The sequence below is a fragment of the Tauraco erythrolophus genome, chromosome 16 (genome assembly GCF_009769465.1).
Source record: "Tauraco erythrolophus isolate bTauEry1 chromosome 16, bTauEry1.pri, whole genome shotgun sequence".
Lineage (NCBI taxonomy): Eukaryota > Metazoa > Chordata > Aves > Musophagiformes > Musophagidae > Tauraco > Tauraco erythrolophus.
The window spans coordinates 11642388-11665251 of record NC_141480.1 but is presented as its reverse complement, the minus strand read 5'-3'; the positions used below and the strand labels follow the sequence as shown (position 1 = coordinate 11665251).

At 50.5% G+C, this 22864-nt stretch overlaps 1 protein-coding gene across 2 annotated transcripts in view; it reads left to right on the top strand.

The window, feature by feature from the left end:
- Positions 1 to 22864, top strand: part of SH3PXD2B (SH3 and PX domains 2B) — a 77260-nt gene that overhangs the window by 34135 nt on the left and 20261 nt on the right. For both annotated transcript variants that reach the window (XM_086621548.1, XM_086621547.1), the window contains exons 3-5: positions 415 to 490; positions 12326 to 12402; positions 16581 to 16672. In XM_086621548.1, coding sequence (XP_086477674.1) covers positions 415 to 490; positions 12326 to 12402; positions 16581 to 16672 — 245 coding nt within the window. The remainder of the gene's footprint in view (positions 1 to 414; positions 491 to 12325; positions 12403 to 16580; positions 16673 to 22864) is intronic.

Sequence of the window (22864 nt, the reverse complement as noted above, 5' to 3'; positions counted from 1 at the left end):
TGCAGTGCTTAGGGATATGGTTGAGTGGTGGACTCAGCAGTGTTAGGTTAATGGTAGGACTCGATGATCTTCAAGGTGTCTTCCAACCTAAACGATTCTATGATTAGTAGTTGCAGAAATGCACGTTACGTAAATCACTCATGCTGAGCAGAATGTTAGCGATGAGCAACATCGGTGGTGAGAAATGTCTTGAAAATAGTGGAGATGATGCTAAGATTCTGTCTTTCTGGCAGTGCTTTGGATGTGCTTCCCTCGGCACTGTGGGTCACCGTACCCTGGCTGATGGTGCTGTGTACCATGTCTAGGACCCTGCTGGTTTGGAGAATGAGCTTCACCTCCTCTTGGGGAGAGTGGCCTTGTGTCGTGCAAGTTAGTCACTGACTTTAATCACCTCTCTTGCATTTCCTTTTCTAGATGCAAATGCTGGACAAGTTTCCGATGGAAGGAGGGCAGAAGGACCCCAAGCAAAGAATCATCCCCTTTCTGCCAGGTAGGCGAGTGGGCTCCAGCTAAAATCCTGCTGGTTTTGGCATGTCAGGAGCTTTTTCCAAGTCTGTATGTGAACATACACGTGCTTTAGCTCTTAGCTCCTGAAGCATCTGAGCAATAGCAAGTTCTTGGCCTGCACCGTGTCCGTTAAAACATCTGTATTGTTAGTAGGGTGCCCAGTGAGCGTTAAACCCTTCAGTCATTCTCTCTCCCTACCCCAAGCATTAGTAGAGGACCTCAGCTAAGCAACACCACTTGCACAGCTTCTGCCAGGAGCAGCACCCCAGCTTGTTTTTGGAAGGGGCCTGGCCAGCACGGCACAGGGCTGAGGATGGTGCGAGGCTCCCCAGGAATTGCTCACACGCTGTTTTTCCTGTCCCATGTGGCTCAAAGGGCCATCCAGAGAAAAGGAAATAACAATGGAATTCTACAAGTTAAATCAAGTTGATTGACAGCCTTGGCTTCCTCCCGTCATGTTCGGGACTGGTTGCTCCTCAAAGACAGGATTTCTGTGGCACGACGTGAGCCCTGCCAGCCCAACGTGCAGCTGAGCGTGTGTGTGCCTGAGGGACAGATACAATGCTCCGTTGCAAATTTTCTGGCTGCCCTTCGGTGGTGCCACTACGGAGGAAAAAAGAACCCTAATGTTCCTTGCAAAAATGACCAGCCTCAGGGGTCCCGAGGGTCTTTCATGTACCTATAGCTGATTACTTTGACCACAGAGTTGTCAAAGTTGCCCCACCCCCAAGTAGCTAATGGGCATGTTTAGAAATGTCACGGTACCATGATCCCTTCCAGTGACTATCAGGTGTGTTTAGCGCAGCCCTTTGTGCTGCTCTGCCTCCTGGCTTTTCTCGAAACATAAAGGCATTTAGTGGGCTTTACTTTTCTCTGACTGGCATGAAGAAAATAATTTGTTCCCTTTTCTGAGCAAGAGAGTCTTGTCTGGGTTTCCTGTGGAGGGATTTCTGATTCTGACTTGCCGTGTCTTGTAACATCAGCAACAGCAAAGCACACCTGATGTTAATACAGCAGGAAAGCCCTTGCTGAACAAGTACTCCTGCCAGAAAGGAGTGGGGAGGAGAACTGGAAGCCAAATTGGCAAAGGGCATAACTTGGAAAAAATTGGCCATACAGTTTGGCCGTGCTGCACTTGCAGAAAATTCCCACCAAAACGCTGCTGGTTTTGGAAGGCAGCGATCGGGCTCGGGAAGCCTGGTCGGAGCACCGCTTCTCGCAGCGCACTCGTCAATATTTGTTTCTTCTTCTTGGTGTTGAAATAGTTTCCCTTCACTGAGCAGCATGTCAGTGGGATTTCCGTTGGAGGAGAAAGGGGGTTGAAGTTTCTGGAAAATAAAGCCTGGCTCTTGCATAAGAAAGCAGTTTTGGGGAGTTAAGATGACCATCCTCTAGAGGAGCTTCTGCATTTGTGTGTGTCCTCTGCAGAGACGTTTGCCCTTTTGCTCTGGTCCCCTTTTTGCAACAGGATCAAATACTACCGTTTTTTGGAGGTAGTCACACGTTGACTTGGAAAACCGCTAGTCCATGCTTCTCCTAGAAATTTTTCTTGACATTTCATTTCTGCAGTGGCTTGCGATAGCTAAGAAGAGAGAGACTACTGATGCCTAGCAGCTGGCACCCGCAGCTTTACCACTTGTACTTTCAGGTGCCAGCACAGGGCAAGGGATGGTGTGGTGAGAAGATCCTGGCACAGGAAGGTATCCTACCTCTGAGCAGAAAGCAGTCACTGGAAAGACAGATAACATTGCATCTGCCTATCCTCATGGGGCAGCTTCAGAAGTCCTCTTGCTTCAGGGAAGTTGTGCTATTAAGAAGTGGGAATCATATTCCCTTGCCCTCCTGCTTTAGTTGCACATTACAGAGTGGTCAGGAGCTGGTGGCTTTCTCCAGAGCGGGACGATGAGCTGTACCACCCTAGTGAAATGACTTGCCAGCTGTGTCTCCTGAAAGACACTTCACTTGAGGGTAAGAGAAGGCTCTTTTAATAGTTGCTGGCTGTGCTAGAGGATGTGCAAAGCAGTATGGTTGCTTTCTGGAGCTGTTCTTGGCCTTCGCAGTTTGGTTTTGCTACTTACAGCTGATGCCAAGCTTTGTCTCTCTCTGCCTGGAGATGCCATCCAGGTGAGCTCAGTGCAAACAGCCTGGGTCTCTTTCTCTCCAAAATGTGGCTCTAGTATGTTTAGACTCACTAGGGTTTTGATTATGTTCAGCTTCTGTGAGTACTGTAGTTTGCTCCCAATCCCATTTTGAGCAACATTTTTAGCATCTGAATCTCATTACCAGTGGAGATTTGGCTCTGATGGTTTACTGAAAGTACGTGGCTTTCTGGGAAGTCCGTTGTAGAGTAACATTAGACATTGTGGCCACTGCAGTTCTCAAAAATGTCTCCTGCGACCCTGTGCCTCCTGCAGCTCTGGCTTTCTTAAAAACCCCTAAGCGTCCCAAACTCAGAGTCACCACCACGACCTGAGAAGGTGCCATCTGGGTTTGTCTGTCAGGCTGGTTTCCTGGAATGGGAAGAGAGTTCCATTACTCCATAGTTAGAACATCCAGCCCACAGGAACTCTGTTTGCTTTGTGTTGCTTCGTTTTGTTCACGTTTGCTTTGAGGACTTAACTTCTTGGAAATTTCTAGAAACTTTGGTTCTTTTGAAGTAGGTCTCTAATGGTATCAGAAAATGCACTTGTAAGCGCAAGTCCTTCAGCCCACTCAGCTAATCTGAAGTGGGGTCAATAAAGCTGGGTCCTTCAAAGCAGAGCAGAGCAATTGCACTTGAAGTTTGGGGCCAGGTTGTCCCTTCCCAGGTGTTGGCACCACAATCATCCCGTAGCTCAGCTTGGTGGGGTCCGATTTGGCCTTGCAGGACATCGCAGTGCTCTTGCACCATGCCTGAAAAGCCTCTGCTGCCATATAGAGGAATTTCAAGTGGACTTTTGGCTACTTTTGCTGGCTTTGAGCCACCGGCACAGCCTGCCTAGCTTCACGTGGTGCTGAGGATGGCCCCTCGAAGCAGGTCTGGCAGCACCCAGCCCATGACTCCCTGGAGCGGAGTCAGGAGCAGCTGGCAAGAGAGAAGAGACCTGTCACTGCCTGGCTCGGGGGACGTCGTGCTGGGCAGCTCTGTCCTCGCCTGCGGGACGTCACACTAAGGGTTACACCCGTGTTGGCTGGGAGACGGCGGTGTGGAGACCCCAGGAAAGAATGAGCTAAGAAAACAAATGAGCTCAGTTGGGCCCGCTGTGTAAGGGCTGTGCCAGAACTTTCAGGAAACAGCTTTTATAAGGAGAGTGGAGCCTTCCAAACTTCGTACAGCCGGAGTGGCCTGGAGCAGATCCTGGCCAGTCTTCTTTGCTGGAAACGTGAGCCTCGGCAAGGAGGGGTTGCCTGAGGCTGAGCTAACTTTGGCTGTAAAATTGCTTTTTAGGAAGCTTTAGCTACAGATAATAGTGAACTCCCAAGAAGGGTGGAGGAGAAAGGAGGTTCAGTGGGATCATTTTGAAAAACAGAATGATGCCTCCTTTCTACTCCCTTCCCAGCTTGCTAACCTGCTCGGCATGGGTGTCAGTGCTGCCCACGTACTTTGAGGCTTTTCTCCATAACAACTGTGGGCATGCTGATGGCTGCCCACACAGACTCCGTGAAGGAGGTGGAGGACAACTCATCCATTTTCTGGCTACAGTACCTGACTTTCCCCAATCTCGTTGCGTCTTCATCAGAGCTGGAGATGGGGCAAGGACCCCAATTACTGTTTTCTGCTCTAGCAAGATGGGCCTTTCTGCTGTAGCACTGTTGGGTGGATGGTCCCAGGCCAGCCTGCAGCCCATAATCAGTACGGCTGCCTTTTCTGTAGGGTTTCAGCTAACTCTGCTGATGCAGAGTTACCCCAGCCAGAGTAGTGCTGCACTGAAGCAGTTGCTCTGCTTCTGACCTTAGAGCTATTTTTAAACAAACTACCTTACTTTTTTTCTTGTGGCACTGTAGACTGTGGGAGAAATGGCCTTGGAAACATTTTGCTCCAGTGAACTCTTACATTTCTCAGTGAGCTCTTGCGTGGATGGGTTGCAGTAGGGCTTTGGAGAAGGTATGGGGGCATCTTTCAATGCAATTCTACTCTCTTGATCATGAAGGAAAGCTGTGGAGTCTGATGGGGTAGCCAGAATTCAAAGGATTTACTAAGTAAGAGTCTGTTCTTCCTCCCTCTTGTCTTCCTCTCAACCCTTGGCCTTGTAGAAATGTCTTTTTTTGCAGTAGGAAGGGTAGCAAGGCCATTGCTGTCCTGCAATAGCAGAGACCAAGCCATTTGGGGCAGGAAGCCAAGATACTGAGGTTTGCTGCTGAGCTAGGTGGGCAAGAAAAAGTATCTTCTCTTGCATCAACAAACTGACCCAGTGATGCCCTGAAGAACTTCACCGTTTTAGCCCAAGCCAAAATCCTTCTCCTATATCATAGGTAGTACCCCTTGGAGCCTTGGGGGCTCCCCATTTTCTCTTCTTCCATGAAGACTTCATCTCTTTGACTTATTCCTCTGGCCACCTCATCCAACGCCTGAGAGATGTCTCGCCCCATCTCATTGTGTGCTGTAGTTTTCTCAGTAATTATTGGCAAACAGATTGGACTAACTGTGCTCCCTCCAGCAGGATCTCAAACCGTGAGAGCGTAAGGGGCTGTATTGATAGGAGCACTGTTTAACTTGGCTTCGTTTCACAACGAATGGAACTCCAGGCCTGTGCTACCCAAGGCAGCCCCAGAGGCATGTTGCTGGTCCCTCTCCTTTTCTCCAGAATATGCGCATAGCGCAGGACTTTGCCAAAACGATGCTCAGTGCAGGGCTTCAGGAAACACCGTCTCCCATGCCTGCTTCCCCATCCTAGGAATAGCCCCCGTAGCTGGCTGCTCCGTGGGCTGGGACTAATTGTGTGTACATTTGGGGCTGCCTTTTTTTTGAAGGGAGTTTGGAACCCGTGCCAGGGAAAATCTGGATGTGATTTGAAAGGTGCAGAGACATGAATTCTTTCCGAGGCAGTGGGCTGGGGAACGAGTCGGGGGAGTCCTGGGTAAAGCAGGAGGCACAGATGGTTTTCCACTCTCGAAATATCTGGCTTGGTTCGTGCCGTGGTCGGCAGGGTGATGTGTTTCGAGTTCTCTGCCCCTCCAGCTTGCTGGGGATCTGGTAACAGCCTCTAGCTCAAGAGGAGCCTCAACCATTTTGCTGGTTGAAACACCTTTGCCTCGTTTTTTTCGGCTCCTTACTCCCCAGCATGACTTCAGCTCTGCCTAGAGAATTCCCTCAGAAGCAAATAATTTGCAGAGCCCTGTTTCCCTACCTGTTTGTTTGGAGAGATTAACCCCTCTCTTGTGGCCTCCCTGCTCTATCTCATACTGCCGGAGACCTGAATTCCTTATCAGCCCTTTCCTCAAGCTCTCCTCTGACGCTTTGCTGTCCTTGATGAATGGCCAAGGCAGCAGGGCCGGGCCACATCCATGGCTTTGCGGCCCCCACTCCGGGGCTGCTCCCACACCCTTTGCTCTCCGTCAATCAGATAAAGCAGCCACAAAGGGGGTTCTTCCAGTCCTGGGAGAGCAGAAGCTTTCTGGCACCAGAGGAATCTTCATGGGCAGATGGAGTATCTTCAGTGGAGCTTCTTTGGCTGGTGCCAGCTCTGCTGCATGGGGGACGGAGCTCATGCCCCCCAGGGATGAGCTGCAGTGGGTGGTGGGCACCAGCCTCTTCCTCCTGCCCAGTTGGGAACGAGGCAGCACACCGATGTTATTTCTACTGTTGAAGCCCTGAGCCCAGTGATGCGCAGCTTAAATACAGAAGGGCAACCTCTGCTCCAGCTGTTAGGTAGGAAGTAAAAGCCAGCAGATCGTCCCCCTGTGTCCTGGCCGGACTGTATCAGTGAAAGGACTATCACAGTGGGGTTTTGTAGGGCAAAGGAGTGCAGGAATTGTGGGAAAGGGAAGTTTTAAGGAGGGATTTGAAGGAAACCGTGCCAGTGGTTGAAGGAAACCATGCCATGGCATGGCAGTGTTTGCAGAACAACTCTCCCTAAGGTGAGGCACAGCATGGGACAGTTGGGACAACAGCTATTGTGGGACAGTGCTGGCTGGCCTGAGGTTCACAGGGACATGCTGCATGGATTTGCTGCCTATTCATCATGTTGGGTGAACTCCCACTGATGTGTGGTGGGCCTCTGGCCATCTCCCAGTGGATGGAAATAAGTAGCAGTGGTGGAGGGAGAGGAGTGTGCCCGTGGAAGAGGGGAAGAAAGGAGGAGTGCAGCTGTGTTGGTGGGACGCAGAGCTTTGTAACCTGGGAGCTTCACAGCCCAGGAGATTGTGAGCTCTATCCACGGCCTGATGGCCTCTCAAAACAGCATCAAGGTGCAGTGCTGTGGTTTTCCAGGTTTCCGTCCCGGCAAGGTGAAGAACGCTGTTGGCTCCCTGCTGTCAGCCCAGAGCTCAGGGCAGTGAAGGAGAGGCAACAGAAACACTGGGACAGTTTGAGCCAGAGCTGAGCAGATGATGCCAGGCAGGTCAAAAGGGGAGGGAGGGAGGGAGTCGGACAAGGGAAGGGAAAAGCAGATGTAAGTGCCCATAGCTGTCTTTCCAGGCTGCCTGCAAGATCTCCCCATCTCTGCCCTGCCACTGCCCAGCTGGGAAGACAAGACCCTTGCTGCCAACTCAGAAGTCCTTCAGATGTGGTCAGACGTTGGCTTTGTGGTAGACTGAGTTGTTTTTGTTAGGATTCCCCCCTCCTCAGTCCCACTCCGAGAACCAGCTGGTGCCTCCAGTGCTGAAGGTCCTGTACTGGTATTTGCTTGGCTGTAAAAACAAACCAGGGTCAGCAAGGGGATAAAAGGAGTAAACAAATGCTCTAGTCGGCAAGGGGAGGTGGAGACGTGGCTTTTGCTGCTTCGTTACTCTTGAATTCTACCTACCTCTTCGGGTAGGTAGAAGCCCCAATTGCTTGGGAGCAATCTCTGAGGAGCACAGCTGGCTTTGGCCGCAGCCCAGGCGTTGGCTCAGCACCACGTGTGGCACGGGGAGGGCACGGTGCTTCTCCTTCATGGGGCTGGGGAAGAGCGGCAGGGCGAGAATTAGCATCACTTGGGATTTCTTCCCTGTGATGAATCCTCTGCCAAGGGCTGTCACTCATGCACTGCTGCTTCCCTGGAATGTTTGGGCAGATAGGGGACACTGGGGTATTCTCCTAGACGTTGCTGTGGCAGAAGTCCTCTACGTGCCCCAGCTGCTTTCATGTTGTGTATGAAGCACCCAGTGATTTCTGGAAAGCACTACATAACAAGCTGGATACTTTTATGATGATGAAATTAAATTTTGACTCTCGTGTCCTGTTGATGTAAATAGTTATGACAGCTTACTTTTTTTAAAATTAAACTAATCCTTGTTACTCCAAGGCAAACCTACAATAATAATCCATTCTGCATTGCTTAATTCTCCCCAGCAGCTCTAACGAGCCAGTGAGTGTATGAAACGTGGTATCAGGTACAGACAGAGAGATGTAGACAGGGAACATCCACCTGCTTTGCACTGAAAATCAGTGCAGAGAGAATTCATTTGCTTGGAGTTTTAAGGAGTCGCATATATTCCAGCTCTCTCCCTTTCCATTTTATTCTATCTAACTTTAAAGGAGGGATTGTGTTGGTGAGACTTCTCCAGTCAAAATGCTGGTGGAGAATAATATTGCTGACAGGTTGTGCTTAAGGAGCAGGTGTCTGCAGAGCACCTAACCTGGGCTGGGAAAGGGGGTAACGGACGTATAGCCAGCAAAGCACATGCAATGCTTTGGCGCATCTATAGTTATGTTAATATAAGGTATTACAAATACATTCACTGGAATAAACTGTTGTGTATTCCACTGAAGGAAGAATACTTTCTAAATTGTACACAGAGTGTCTTCAGAGCCATTGTCTTCCTCAGAGGCACCACTTTTTCCCTGTAGGTATTAACAGGTTTTCGAGATCCAGAAAAAGCAGGCAGCATGTCCTGGAATCTGGGTACTTCTTGCACACGGAGACTTGCCAGGGCAGCCACTCCATAGTGGTGCCTTATCTCTGTCTTCTTTTTCCAAAATCAACTTACTTGACACATTCCCAGGTGATAAACATTCAATCTACTCATAGCTTGCTTTGTGTGTGTAAAGGACAGTGTATTTTACCATAATTCTTTGTGCAGTGATTTCCTTGTGCTAGCAGGGAGGAAGACTCATTGCTCTGGTTACTCGTGTGTGACGTTATGTATGTAAATAAGAAAACCTAGTCATTTCTGAGTGCTTGAGTTGTGGCAAGAGTGAGAAGCTGGTGAGGTGGAGCCTGCAGCAGTACTGACCTTACCAGCTGATAGAAAACCCCACTAATCAGAGATCTGCAGAACTGCCTTCCTTCATGTGTCTGCCCCTCTATATTCCTCACGCTGACGTTGAGGCTGAGGGCAGGAGCACTGCTGTGGGGCTCTTTGGAGTAAAGTGAGTCTCACCAAAGGATGCTCTTAAAAAAAGGTAGATCTGGTAGTTATTTTTCTCATATCAGAGCGAATTTTGCAGAGTTTGCAGGCATCTAGGAGTCAAGGATCTGAACTGCATCAAGGCTGTCTTTGCTCTTGCTAGATACCACGAAGGCAGCTGTGCATTGTCCCTATCGCTCTGCATCCTCACACCCTGCAAATGTACTGAGTAAACAGTCCAGCCAACTGGGAAACTTCACTGGAGAAAATCAAACCCCAGAGACCTTCCCCTCTTTTCTGCTGGCATCTTTCTGTGCAGACGTTTCTCCTCACCACATTCTGCATGGCTTGCCTTTGCTGGGGCTAGATCCCGCTGTGCCAGAGCCAGGCCAGCGATCGAGCCCTTCTCTGCACTGTGCCCATGTGTCAGGCTGCTCCTCGGGAGAGGCCAGGACAGCAATTATCCAACGCACTCTTCAGACTTAACATCCCTCTTGCCTTGGCCCATCTGCCCATCTCTTTGCCAGGAGCTAGCCCTGAGCCTTCTCCTCCCTGTCAGCATGAAGCAGTATCTGCTGTGGGCAGGAGGAAGAGGGTCCACCTGGACGATTAGCAGGGCAGTAAGCCAGGTATCAGACTGAGAGTTGTTACAAGCTCCTGGAGGCAGCCAAAAAAAGTGCAAAGCAAAAAAATGCTTAGAAGGAGGTGTAGGTGATGGGCACCACTGCCTTTGCTGGGTCCCCCGGAGCTACAGCAATGAGGGGTGCAGATATGAGATGAATAATGTCATATGTCTCTCTTGCATTATATGGTCTTTGGCAGCATGAAAAGCCACAGCGGGCAGAGCTGTTATTGCCGTTTTGCAGAGATGGTCTAAGGAAAACGTGCCCAGGAAAACGTTGCATCTCATTGACCCAGCAAGTTGTCCGTCTTTCCCTTCCAGGAGGGAAGTGGTTTCCTGCTCTCTCTTGCCTTTCAAATCCAGGATTTATATAGCTGTACTTGGCAGCACTGAAGGGTCTGCAATTATGTTAATTAGGCATTTTGATTAAAAACCAGCTTTTTGTTAGAAAATAAACTTCCTTGTTGAAAAATACTAGATGTAGAGCAAATGAAGAGAGAAGCTGGATTTCCTGCTGGTTCATCTGTGCCTGGACTAATTTAAGATCACTTCAGTTGTTGTGATGTATTTATTCCCCAAAACTATATTCTTTTTGTTATTATTCACTAGCATCTGTTTGTTAAACATTTAAATATTCCCACACCCAGAGCTTATTATTTCAGATATTTATAACGTACCCACCCATCAGTGATTTAATTTTGGCAGACATAAAACCAAAACAGCTATTCCTTACAATTGCCAACAAAACCATTGTGATCCATTCATCTTTTTAAAAATCATCATTCAAATGGAAACCTATGCAGCAAATATACCATGATTGCTGATGAGAAGGGAAAACTGTTGATCATTTGCTTGTCTGATGGAAAATAATTGCTATAGGCAAGGAAAGGAGCTCTGACCTGGTTGTCAGTCTTTCCAGACAACTTCTGTGTTCCCAGGCTGTTTGCCCTCAAAATCTAAAAGACAGATTGGATAGAGGGGTGTTTTTTTTTCACTGTATCATAAAGACTGCCAGACTTGGCTCTGGCAGGCTGCGAGAAGGAATGTATTTCAGAGCACAGTGTTTCCCACCATGGATGTCTCAGCCCCTCACTATCAGCAGGACATAAATGAGAAGGAATCCTTCTGGTACAAGCTGGCCTGGCCCTTTTTATTTCGCTGGAGGGCACGTATAGAGCTAGTACTCAGTGTGATTGCTGTGTGCTCCCTTGGACAGTTCGGTTTCGAAGGCATTCTGCATTAACTGAGCTTAGCAGGAGATTTGGCACCTCCATAAAGTTCTGATTCATGCTCCTCGCAAGCCAAAGTTGGGTTGGCTTAGTTCATCTCTGCTTAAAAAAATGCACTGGCAGGCTGCACAAGTCATGCATGTTCCAGATCTTGGACAAGTCAGGGAGAAGCGGGGGGTGACCCAGCCCTGGGTTTAAAATTGTGATAAGCCTGTGGCCATTTTAACATGTGCTGTTCTCGGGTAGCTTGGTAGCGTTCAGCCGCTGATTCCAGCAGTGCCGTGGCTCCTGCGAAGGCTTGCGGTGGGGGCTGAAGGTGGCCATGGTGCAGCCAAGGGCTGCGTGGCTCTCCAGAGCACTTCTCCCTGTTCTCATGGTGCTTGCAAAGAGGGTGCGTTGGTATTTGTTTGCGAGGGGAGTTTGGCTTCTGAGTTGCCCCATGGAGACCTCTTTGATAAGTGAAAGGGGTTGCACGGACAGACACATCAGTTGCTCTCCGTGGATTTGGTGGTGGGATTGGAAACACAAGTAGGGACAAAAACAGACAGGACTTTCCTGTGGTATGGGAGATGTCAGGAGAACTTGAGGGACCTTCGTTACCACCAACCCTCCCTCCCCTCAAAACACAATATTCCAGGTGATTGTATTGCAAAGCAGTGCCAGTTCCTAGTGCTTTGGGAAGTGGGATCTGAAATCCTACCACGTACTGGTCCTTTTGATCACAGAGTCTCTACATGTATCTGTTTCACTGTCTGCTAATGGCTTTTGTCTCGTTAAAAGCTAGAGAAGCTGTTCTCTGTGGAAGCAGCTTGAAGCATTTAGGACTCATTAGACTTCAAAGGAGAGAGGCTGTACCACAAGCCAGAGGGGAGGAAATGGAGTGGCAAGAGGATCCCTTAATGGAGAACACAAATAAACCCCAGACAGGGAGGAAAATCCTATAGGTCTGACTCAGAGCTGCAGTCTCGACGCTGCGGCTTTGAGGACCAGTTGGAGACAGGAGTTACAGAGAGAGAAGCCCTCTGGCCTGGCTTCTGCCCGCACTAGACCCACATGCCCTTAGCGAATGTGGAGCCTGCAATAAGGGTCCCACCTGCACCAGCAGTCGCAGAGATGCCGCTTCTCTGGCGAGCACTGGCATTTGCCCGTGGACTTGTACACCCAGGACTTACCGTATGGTCTTGCTGTCGTGCATCAGGCACATGCTTTGATAGGGGTGGCTCCTCCGTCATCGCCACACTGGTGAGAGGAGATGGGGATGCAGTTTGCTGGTAATTGTTTCCTCTTCTCTCTCCTTAAACACGCTTGCCCCTTTAAATGTGCTTTATTCTGATAAGGTATTTAATCTATGGGAGGGAATGGGCTTTTTCTTTTTAGGTATGGTGCTTTTGGCAAGAAGAGAACACGCAGGAAGCGGGTCGTGATGGAGTGAATCAAAAGAGAGCGTTCCTGGGCGTTGTGCTGACCTGCTCTTCTGTCTCCATCTCTCCTGTTTCAGGGAAGATCCTCTTCCGCCGGAGTCACATCCGTGATGTTGCAGTCAAACGCCTGATACCTATCGATGAATACTGCAAGGTAAGGAGAGGTTTCTAGCATCAAAGATGAAGCTACCTTGATCAGGCTTGATCCTGTTTGATGGATAGTATATAATGGTGTGCCAGTGCTGGGAGCATGGGGAGTGTGGGCTATCCCCCACAACCAATCCTTGCTGTGATGAAAGCCCACCCACTGATTCACTTTTCATTCCGCATGATAATGCTGAGGGCTTGGAGGCCTGGACTTGCAGGGTGGCCCAGCTCTGCATTAGTTTGCACCCTGCTGCTGTGCTTTCCCTTTTGCTTCTCCTTTCTCAAGCTGCAAACCAGAACAAGCCTTCCAGATGGGCTGGAAAGGACCTGGATGCCTGACCGTGTCCTGTCTGGTAGGAGGTTTGGAGTGAAATGGTTGTGTGCAGGACTAGGCTTGAAGGACTCAGTTCCTCAGGGAGCCTTTCCTTTCCCATCTATTTGGAACAGACCGGCTATTTTATGTAGAAGACAGCACTTTCTTGGTGGAATGGTCCAAAACTGGGGTGTAAACTCCTGTCACTGGTTACATATTTGCACAGGGGTAAGATGACTTGCTGCAGAAAATTACTGGAAACCAACAGAGATAAGGCTGATGCAATTTTCCCCATGCTCTTGAAGAATATAAGACTATACTTAAGTATAAGGCAAATTATGATGTTAGGGCATGTTTCTTTGGGGGGGGAATAAAATACTAAAGTCCACAAAACAATTATTTTCCCATAAATAAAGTATGCCACATCTCATCATGTCGAAGAAGTGCGCTAGTACTTGGAAGCAGCTGTGAAATAGTCTGGGGATGGGACCGGCGCCTCCAAAATCCAGTCTGAATGCTGTTGAAAACATATACAAAGACTGCAAAATGCAAGGGAGAAGATGGGGAAATGGTGAAATATCCATCATGTTCCTCAGGTATCCTAGGCCTAGGACTTTGCATGGTGGGAAAGACTGTGAGTTTTGGGACTCAGCCAGACCTATGGAAGGGATGTCGCAGCTGGAATAACAAGTACAAGGATAAAGGTGAATTAGTAAAAGCATCTTGACAGCTCTGCAGTGGGGCTGTGGGTGCAAACCGCTGTGGGCCAGGATAGCAGATGAGAGCAGAGTGGTAGACATGTAGTGCAGGGTGTGCTTGGACCTGTGTGCTCCATACCGTGTGGGAGAAGCTGATGGTGCAAGTGACCGCTCGGCTCCAGCCGGGCACGATCAGCCCCTTGTCTTCTGAGTCACTGAAATGCGTCAGCTACATACAGACACACACAACTGTAAATTTAATTTTGAGGAAGAAAAAGTCCCTAAGTGATAAGAAGCTGCAGCTGTCTCCTTCAGAATGATGCCATTAATGGTATAAAATATAATGAATCCATTTGACTTAACAACTGGAACATAATGGCTGATGTTATATGACCCACTTAGAGAGCCACTCTCTCCTCCTCCTGGTAATGCATTATGAAGTAATAACATGCACACTCTGCCTGGCCTTCCAGTTCCTGCTACTTAACTGTAAAGCTGCTGAGCTGAAGGTGAGTGTGGGACCGAAGGCTGCAGAGATGTGGGATGAGCAAGGAGCCAGTAGAAGCAGAGAGATGTCCCTCCTGGGCACGCTGTGCTGCAGATCGCAGCCGCAGTGTCCCAGCACACTCTTACTACCGCGTTTATCGTTGGAGGTGGACATGGCACATGCTTGGAGGGTGGTAGTGCAAAACAGAAATACGGAATGTGTTCTCCAGCTTGGCCCTGCTGAGTGATAATTGAGGGTTAGACGAGTATGTTGTGAACAAGTTTCCACAGAAAACCATGTAAGAATGTTTTTGCTTTCTTGCCATGTCCTGCGAGAGAAATAGAGTGTCTTTGTTCTCTGAGAGTGCCCTTGAAAGAAGGTGGGTGAGATTTGGGCAGTAGGCAAGGGGTGCAAGGGAGGGAACCACTACTTTCACAAGGCAGTGCTGGTGCTGAAGGGTTCTGTTCCAGGTCCTGCCATACTAAAAAACATGGCAATTTAAGGTAAGGTGCAAGAAAAGCTGCAAAAGAATCAGAGCAACTGATGAGGGCAGCGAGTTGCCGAAAGAGACTTCAAATGGCCATAGGAATGACAAGGAGGACGAGCAGAGGCCTGAAAGTTCTTCTCATTTCTCCAGTTTATTTTCCTGGTGTTTTACATCTCTTGATCTTTCCCCTGGTGAGGGAACTGCCTTCCTCCTGTCTAAGGGATTTTGAAAAAGTGTTAGTTGGAGGGTTGGTGAAGGACTTGTGATGATGTGATGGTCTACCCCAGCGAGACTGGGTGGACCACTAAAAAAATTGCTGCTAGAGAATAATCCTTGCTCTCTTCCTGGAAAATGGATTTCAGTGCAATAAGGCTTCTCTGTCTTTGGTAAATGACCTTTCTCCTCAGACTTGCAGGCAGCTAGGCAGGTAAGGTGACTTGCTGTGGCTCCAACACCGTGGGCTGAAGCCATGTTCTGAAGACCCTCCCCAGTTCACTCCTTTGAGTGGTAGAGCCAGAGGTGGGATAGACATCATGCAATTTGTGCCACTGTTTTGGTTTGGTGGCCATAGCTGCTGTAGACCATAGCCAGCTAAGCTGCAGGTGGCCTGCTTGACTCAGCCACCCTGTGCCAGCTGAGTCAGCTCTAGGTGGGCTTCCTTCAAGATATCCTGGGAAATGAGCTGTGGGTCTTGCGTTTTATCCTTCCGGCACAGGGTGTTTTCTGTGATCATCTCCTGCTATCGGAGGACACGGAGCCTTCTCCAGGCTACAAAATCAGAGTGATTTTTGGCAGGGGGAAATTGTGTGGATCATGGGATGCCTGGAACTGTGGGGAGTGGAACCCACATGGGAATGGCATCCATGCAAAACATGGTCTTTGATTAGCCCTTCCCTGGACCCAAAAGCCACGCAGTGAGTAGTTTTCTCTCTCCTGTCTCGCACATGATCTTGATCGCAGCTGGTCTGGGATGAGCGGTCTGACCGTCGGCTGTGCTGGCAGTCACTGACTGTGTGCTGAATGGCTGGAAGGGCTTTTGGGAGCCAGCAATTAGGGCAATATGGAGCCACATCTGATCTGTGTGGTAACCCTGGGGCTTTGCAGATGTGGCTTTGTCTCCGATACAGCAATGAGTGGAGGTTCGGTTATCCCACACTGCTGTCACGAGATCACTCTGACAGCAAATGGAGGGGAGGGGGAACTAAATAGAAAATTGGTTAAACATCTGTGCCAGGTCAGGCTGCAGCACTGCTCCCTGATTTCAAATCATCCCTTTTTCAATGGCATGGGTTTTTTTTTACTTTTTCTTTTTGCAGCTGCCATCCTCAGTGACTCCATTCCCTCCCGCGAGCAGAGAGCAGGGCAGGGCTCTCTTCCAGGCAGCTGCCCATCCCACCGTCCCTGTCCAACCATCACTGCAGCCCACATTGGAAAGGACCTACCAGAACTCCGGCCCAAGGCAAATGTTGCTGTCCCAGACTCTGCCCCAGCACCCACAGACACGCACACTCTCACCCTGCACGTCCCACTGTTGAAGACCGTCTTTTTGCAACAGGCTTCCTTGAAGGGAAGGGAGAGAAGCAGGGGCAGCTCATGGCTCCAGCCATTTGACGGCACATGTAGCAGCCGACGAGCTGGTGTTTGCACTTTTGCCTCCTGTTTCTTCTCTCCCTGCCTCATCCTGAGCTGCCATTGCCCAGTGGAGCATTTTTGGGATGTGCTGGTCAGGGCTGATGGCACTGAGAGTCTGCCACATGTACACTGCCCAGCCTTTCCCGAGGATGATGGCTCCGTGCCCACAGTGCAACTGGGAAACTGAGCCCTGATGTGGCCAGGAGGCTGGATGCTGGGATGGACATCCCTGTGGCTCTTTACCCTGTGAAGGGACATCTGTCCAAAAGGCTGGAGCTGGGCTAAGCAGGGCCTGGGTAGTCTGTGCTCATTCTCCTTTAGTCTTCAGTTGCAGCTGGGGTGCTGTGGAAGGGGTGTAACTGGGGCTCTCTGGGGTTGCTCTGCTCTGGTGTGTGTTTGCAGTAGCTCTCCCCAGCCTGGCTCTGCATTCCTGTGTGCTGGGAACCACGTGGATGCTGAGCTCCTCATGCCGTGACTCAGTCCCCTGTGCTCTTGAGGGCCTGTCCCCACTCGGCTCCTTGCTCAGTCTTGATGCTTCCCATCACCATTGTCTCTGTTTCGTCCACAGGCTCTGATCCAGCTGCCTCCCTACATCTCCCAGTGCGAGGAGGTTCTCCAGTTCTTTGAGACACGACCTGACGACTTGACACCTCCCAAAGAGTAAGTTGGTTGGGTGGCTACTGCCATTGGGGTGGTGATGAAGCACAAACTGCCTTGAACTTGCTGGTGTCCAGAAGAGTCTGATGTGCATCAACGCAAGTCTCAGATCTGGGATTTGGAGGTTTTCTTGGAGAGGAGGTAGGGGCTGTGCAGCTCGAGGTGGACACCTCTGCCCACTCAGCCAACTCCTGGCATAGCCTTCTTCAGTGGGGAAGTGGAAACACTCCTCTGAGACCCCATGAAGTGTTGGTCTCCTCCCGAGCCACTTTCTACTCGCAAATGCTGGTTTCAGAAACATGGTCAGTCTGAAAAGCCTCATTTCACATGGTTACTAACGACCTCTGCCTCATTCAAAAGGCTCTTTTCCTTAGCCATGTCCGTGAGCCTCATCCGTAACAATGCTTCGGAGTCTTTCCATGCAAAACAAGGAACGTTTACAAGGAATCTCGCGTGCCTTACGCAACTCTGTGTGGTTATAAGTCTTGTGACTATGAGCTACTTTGGCCAGGAGCCACCCATCTCTTACTAATCACAAGCAGCATAAATCTGAGCAGCCGCCTCCATCTCCTGCTATGCTGCTCTCTCTTTTTATGCTGCATGTGACACGATGCGCGGCTCTACCAAAGGTTGAGCAATGGAGGAGGCTTGATTAATTGTGAGAGGAAAGGCAGTAAATTGATTTGACATCATTCTGTATTGGAAGGGTGTGGAGGTTGATAAAAAGATTTTGTTTTTCTTCTCTGAGCAGCAACACTGAGCCTTTCGGGTCTCCAGCTAAGTATTATGCTGCTGTGGACTATATCTTCTCCCTGGATTTTCAGTTTTTTTCATTCTGTGTCTGAATTCCCCCCTTCCCCCATTCCTGCCTTTCCTCTGTTGGCACCCATCTCTGCTTCGCCTGTCATCATTCCCCCTGCAGCTCACGGTCACTTGATGAGATTGGTCTGAGGGCCCCAGAGCCCATTAACTAATTGCTTGCTGTCGGCTGGCGCTCTCATCCGTCCTGCCCAGCTATTGCTCACCACTTAACCTGCCACCCCCTCGGTCATCCCTCAGTGAAAGCGGCAGCTCAGGGACAAGCAAGTGACACAAAAAAGAGATGAGCTGCAAGGATATTGGGTGGGGGGGTTTATCGTGGGCATTGACAGCCCCTGGGACTGTTTTGTCATGGGGGAGCTGCGTGGGCATGAGTCTTGGAGCCCTTCATGAGAGGGTGGGTTGCGTTGCAAAGGGAGTTGCGTATTGAACCTGCCTGTAGCTGAGGCACCGTCACACGTGGTGGATTGAAGGGCAGCTTCAGTCTCGCACCCAGTTTCCTCACCTTTATTTTTGTGAGGATTATTGTAGACTGAGCCAGAAATCAGGCAGAGTGGGGACTGTGGCCAGAACAAGGAGAACATTCAGATCAGGGAGTCATAGAATGGTTTGTGTTGGAAGGGACCTTAAAGATCATCTAGTTCCAACCCCCCTGCCATGGGCAGGGACACCTTCCACCAGATCAGGTTGCTCAAAGCCTCATCCAACCTGGCCTTGAACACTTCCAGGGATGGGGCATCTACAACTTCTCTGGGCAACCTGTTCCAGTGCTTCACCACCCTCATTGTAAAAAAATTTCTTCCTTATATCTAATCTAAATCTCACCTCTTTCAGTTTTAAAGCCATTGCCCCTTGTCCTATCACTACATGCCCTTGTAAAAAGTCCCCCTCCAACTTTCTTGTAGCCCCTTTAGGTACCGGAAGGCTGCTAGAAGGTCTCCCTGGAGCCTTTTCTCCAGGCTGAACTACCCCAACTCTCTCAGCCTGTCTTCATAGATGTGGAAGCTTTTGGGTGCTGATCATTAGCCTCAGAGTGGTGCAGCTCTGCTGTGTTTGAAGCTGTAGCTCCTGGCCGTCCGGCCAAGCAGCGATCAGTGCTGGGTCCCTCGTTGTCTCCCTGGTTTGGGTCCAGCAGACAAGGGGAGTGTAGCCACCAGCCTGCAGTCCAATCCCAAGCATGTGCTTGTGTTACGGGGTCCATCCTCAGGTACACCCCAGTGTCCTACTGAGCAGCACCCAGGTGCAAAATTGAACTCCCTGCAAAAACTGCCATGTGCTTGTGAGTGTTTGGCCATTGCAGAGCTGGACGGGCGAGCGGGTGATGCACCACTGAACCCAGGGGTGGGTCCTGCTCCCCCCTGCTGCCTGCTCCTCTCCGGGGAGGAGAGGCGAGCTCGCGGCACGCAGGAGGACTTAGCAGGTGACTCTTGTCTGTTTGCCTCCAGCCGCAAAATGCTCCAGCATCTCAAGGACATCTCTGTTGTGTTTCCTATCCCAGCCTGAATGCCAGAGGGATATTTATTAGCTACAATTCAAAATGCTAATTAATGAAAGTCCTTGACTCTCTCCTCTGGAGAGATTGGAGGGGGCCCTTTCCTGAGCCCCGTGTGCTGGCAGGTCGCCAGCTTCCCAATAACGAGATGAGAGCTGTGATGGACGGCTGGGCTGGATCAGACGCGATGGCGTGTCTGGGGTTTGGCCGGATGTCATCATTCATCCAGCAGATAAATACTTTTCTCCGGGAATTTGAAAGGGAGCCAGGCCATGAATGAAGTGAAAAAATAAATTAAAAAAAAAAAAAAAAAGGCAACTTTTTATGCTGGGTGGCTGAAAGGCAGGAATGAAGGAGGGAAAAAGGACTGGCAGCGTGCTTGGTGCCAAGCCAAGCAGTCACTCTCATGGCACCGTGGCTGGGACCCTTCCTGCTCCCCGTCCCTCACCTCAGCTTCCCCAGCTGACACCTCGGGTCGCAGCATGCCCATGGCAGTGGCGGATGGTGGCAGTGAAGGAGACGTGCCTTTGGGTGCTGTTGGATGCACTCTCTGCTTGGATTTTTGTGGGGTGTGGGTAGAGGATCCACCTAATGCGCATCGTCCCAAAAGGTGAAACCATGTTCAGGGGCCACAGCTGACTGCAGCCTGTGGAGCTCTGAGTTTAACTGCAAAGCACGAGTTTAGTCCTTGGATCTGGCAGTGTTTGAGAATGGAAAGAGGAGGTTGAACAGCCCAAGCATCCGTCTCTGGGTCCCTGTGATGTCTGCTTTCCCCAGCGCTGGAGCTCTTCCTGAGCTGAGCCAGGGCTTTCCCTCTGCTTTCCCGCAGTGCAGCTCCCTTCAGTGCCCCTTTGCCAGTGGTGGGAGCACCGACACAAGCAGGTCGCTGCTGGCTGCCAGCCCTGCAAGCTGAGTTCCTCAGCCCTTCTCCATCTCTCGCTGGCTCTACAAGCCCTGGCCCTGCTGCTGGTGTGCACAAAGGGAGATCGAGAGAATGGGGACTGAGTGGAGAGGGAAAGGGTCAAATGGTGACTTTGTGCATCCTTTTTCCCCCATTGCTTCCGGTTGGGTGGTAGATCACAGCCAAAAGCAGAGCTGAGACAGGAGTCTCCAGCAATCGGGGAGTGGAAGAGGGAGATGAAGCCCTTCCTCCATCCCCTCTGCACACACTCACCAACTTTCCAGCGTCCTCCTGCCCGGAGGGACCACTTCAAACAGGAGAGTGGATTGAGGTTGTGATGTTTCCACTGGCAGTGACGATCAGTGGCTTTTGTGACGTGGATCCTTGTCCAGCAAGCTCTGGACTGCGATAACTCAATTGCTTCCATCTCAGAGGGTGCCTGGTGGTGGGTCAGAGTGGGGCTGTAATCTGGAGGGACTGGTTAAATTTAGGAAGCAGTAACTCCACAGAGCAGCAGTGGGGGACAGGGGGAGAAGAGAAATGGTTATGGAAAGAGAAATCCTCCAGAAAGTTAACGATCTGTGGGGATGTGGGATTTTTCTCCCCAGTGTTGGCTGGAAGCCTTATGAAAACTGTAGTTTCAAAGAAGAGAAGTCATCAAATTCCTTCTCCCCGCATACCTCAGCAGGTCTGACCAGCAGCAGGATGCTTGGCTGCTGAGGTGGGAAGTTGCTGTGTGCACCCCCCTTACCTCACATCCACCCTTTTTCAATTTAAAGCCATTTTTAGCCGCAGCAGAGAGTTTCTGGAGCAAGGCTGGAGAGGTCTGACCGGCTGGGCACCGGGCCACTGCTGAGTCAAGGCATTCAACTGCGAATGCTCCTCGCCAGCTGAATCTCGGCTCTGCGACACGTGGGAGCCCAGGTTAACTCCGTAGTGAAGCAAGATCCTACGTGGTTGTTTAACAACTGTCCACAGTGTACAACGGGGTGTGCTGGGGAAGGAGCTGTCTTTGTGCTGCTTCCTAGAGGCTGTGGAGCTGCGGTCCTCTGTACAGGAGGTACCCCTGCCCATGAGAAGCCCCTTTCATTAAAAGCATCTTTCATTGGTTTAGTTTTGGTAGCTGAGCATCTCATCATATATAAGAAACTTAAAGTTGTTGTTTTGAACCTTTTAGCTTATGAACCTGTCTTTTTTTTTTTTTTAACTCAATGGGGGCACAGGCATCTGTGGAGCAAATTTACTATTTATTATTGGCTTAAAAGACGTCCTCAAGCACCCCTCCTCACTCCCTCTGTGGGCTGTGGATTCACAGTTTGAAAACTACCAGCTTCAGGAGGTCTTGATGTCTTTAAAAGGCATAAATTCCTCTTCTCTAAAGTATCTTCATCCTTATGTGCTGGGTCTGTCAGTCCACAGGTCTCCTGCAAAGGGAGAGCAGGGCCAAAAGGCTGATGTGCTCTCCCTGGCTTCCCAAGTCTGCAAGATGGATGGGAAAACTCCTCCTGCTGCCGCTAAGCAAACATCCTCCAGGAAGGACTTTGAGCACATTGCTTGGGCTGCAGCTTCCCAGTTGAGCTGGTCTTCAAAGCTGTTTGTGTGAAGTGAGAACGGGTGGCTTTCCTCAATGCCATCTCAGCCAGTGGCATTGCTGCAGGACCCTGCTCCACTTTAGAAGGTGGCCTCTGGGGCTTGGTCCTCCCCTGGCAGGAAGGCAGCCCAGGCTGGGGGTTGTCCCACTGACCTTGATCTGCTAAAGCGTGTCCCGCTCACAGCAGTGGGTCCCTGCGCCAGCTTGCCAGCACTCCTGGGTCTTGGTGGCTGTAGCTTCTGCTGCCATGGTGTATAGTTATACACCCCGAAGACATTGAAAACAGGAGAGAGGAAGCACTGAGGAACTACGTTTTCATTCCAGTGATGTCTTCCAGCTCTGGCACTGAGCTGTAGGTAGGCACGAAGCACCTAGGTAGATGCTCAGGGCCAGGGTCCCTCCACAGTGGCCTGGAGCCCACCTGATGTTTGCCACCACGCAGCAGGAGCTGGAGAGTATTTGTTTGCACTCTCAGCAGAAATTTCACTGCAGTTTCCATACCCCCAGCAAAGAGGGAACCTCTCCTCCCCTCCTTCTCCAGCTTACTGGAGAATGACTCCTTTTCTCCTTCCTCCCGCAAGCCAGGTGTGCTGGAGCTCTTTGCAGAACATCACTGTCCCTTTGGCTGCTGTGCGCGGCTGCAGCATTGCAGCCCCTCTGGGCAAACACACCATGGGCAAACTCCATTTGTAGCCGGGCCACTGGCACAGCCTAAGCCTGGGACAGCTTTGAAAAATTATTTTCTTCCTTTATGTATAGGCGGGCACCCTCTGAGCTCACGTGCCCAGCTTGCATTCCTGCTATTTCTCCCAAACAGCCCTTGGATAAAGGGAGAAGATTTGGGAGTGTTTCGAGGGCAGTTCAGCTCTGCTGCTGTGGATGTTTTCCTTGCTGGGGTGGAGGACTAAGCGCAGGACCAACCACCCTCCTCCCTGCGGTGTGCCAGGGGAAGCATCACCAGCAGGAGGAGGATGGCGGGTGGGACCCCAGTCCCCAGCACGGGCTGAATCCCAGCTCTGCTGAATCAGCAAAGGGCCATGATGGCAGGGGGCTGCCTGTGCCGGCCAGGCTGGAAGGTGCATGATGATAATGAGCTGGGACCCGACCAGACGAGGAAAGCGTATGCTGCTAATGAGGTTATGCCTGCAGCGGCTTCAGCAGTCTGTTGGGATTCTATTAATGCTGAAGCCCTGGCGATGTGCGGTGAGGTGGGGGTGGCACTGGCAGAGGCAGTAATGGATTGCTTCCCGTATGCAGACTGACAGGGGCTGCGGGCAGGCACCAGCCCCAGTAAATCAGAGAAGGGAGAACTAGGCTGAAATGAGACTCGGGACCGATGGAATCTGACGATGGCAGCTTTCCCTATGGGCTGATTGAAAGGTCCTGCTTAGG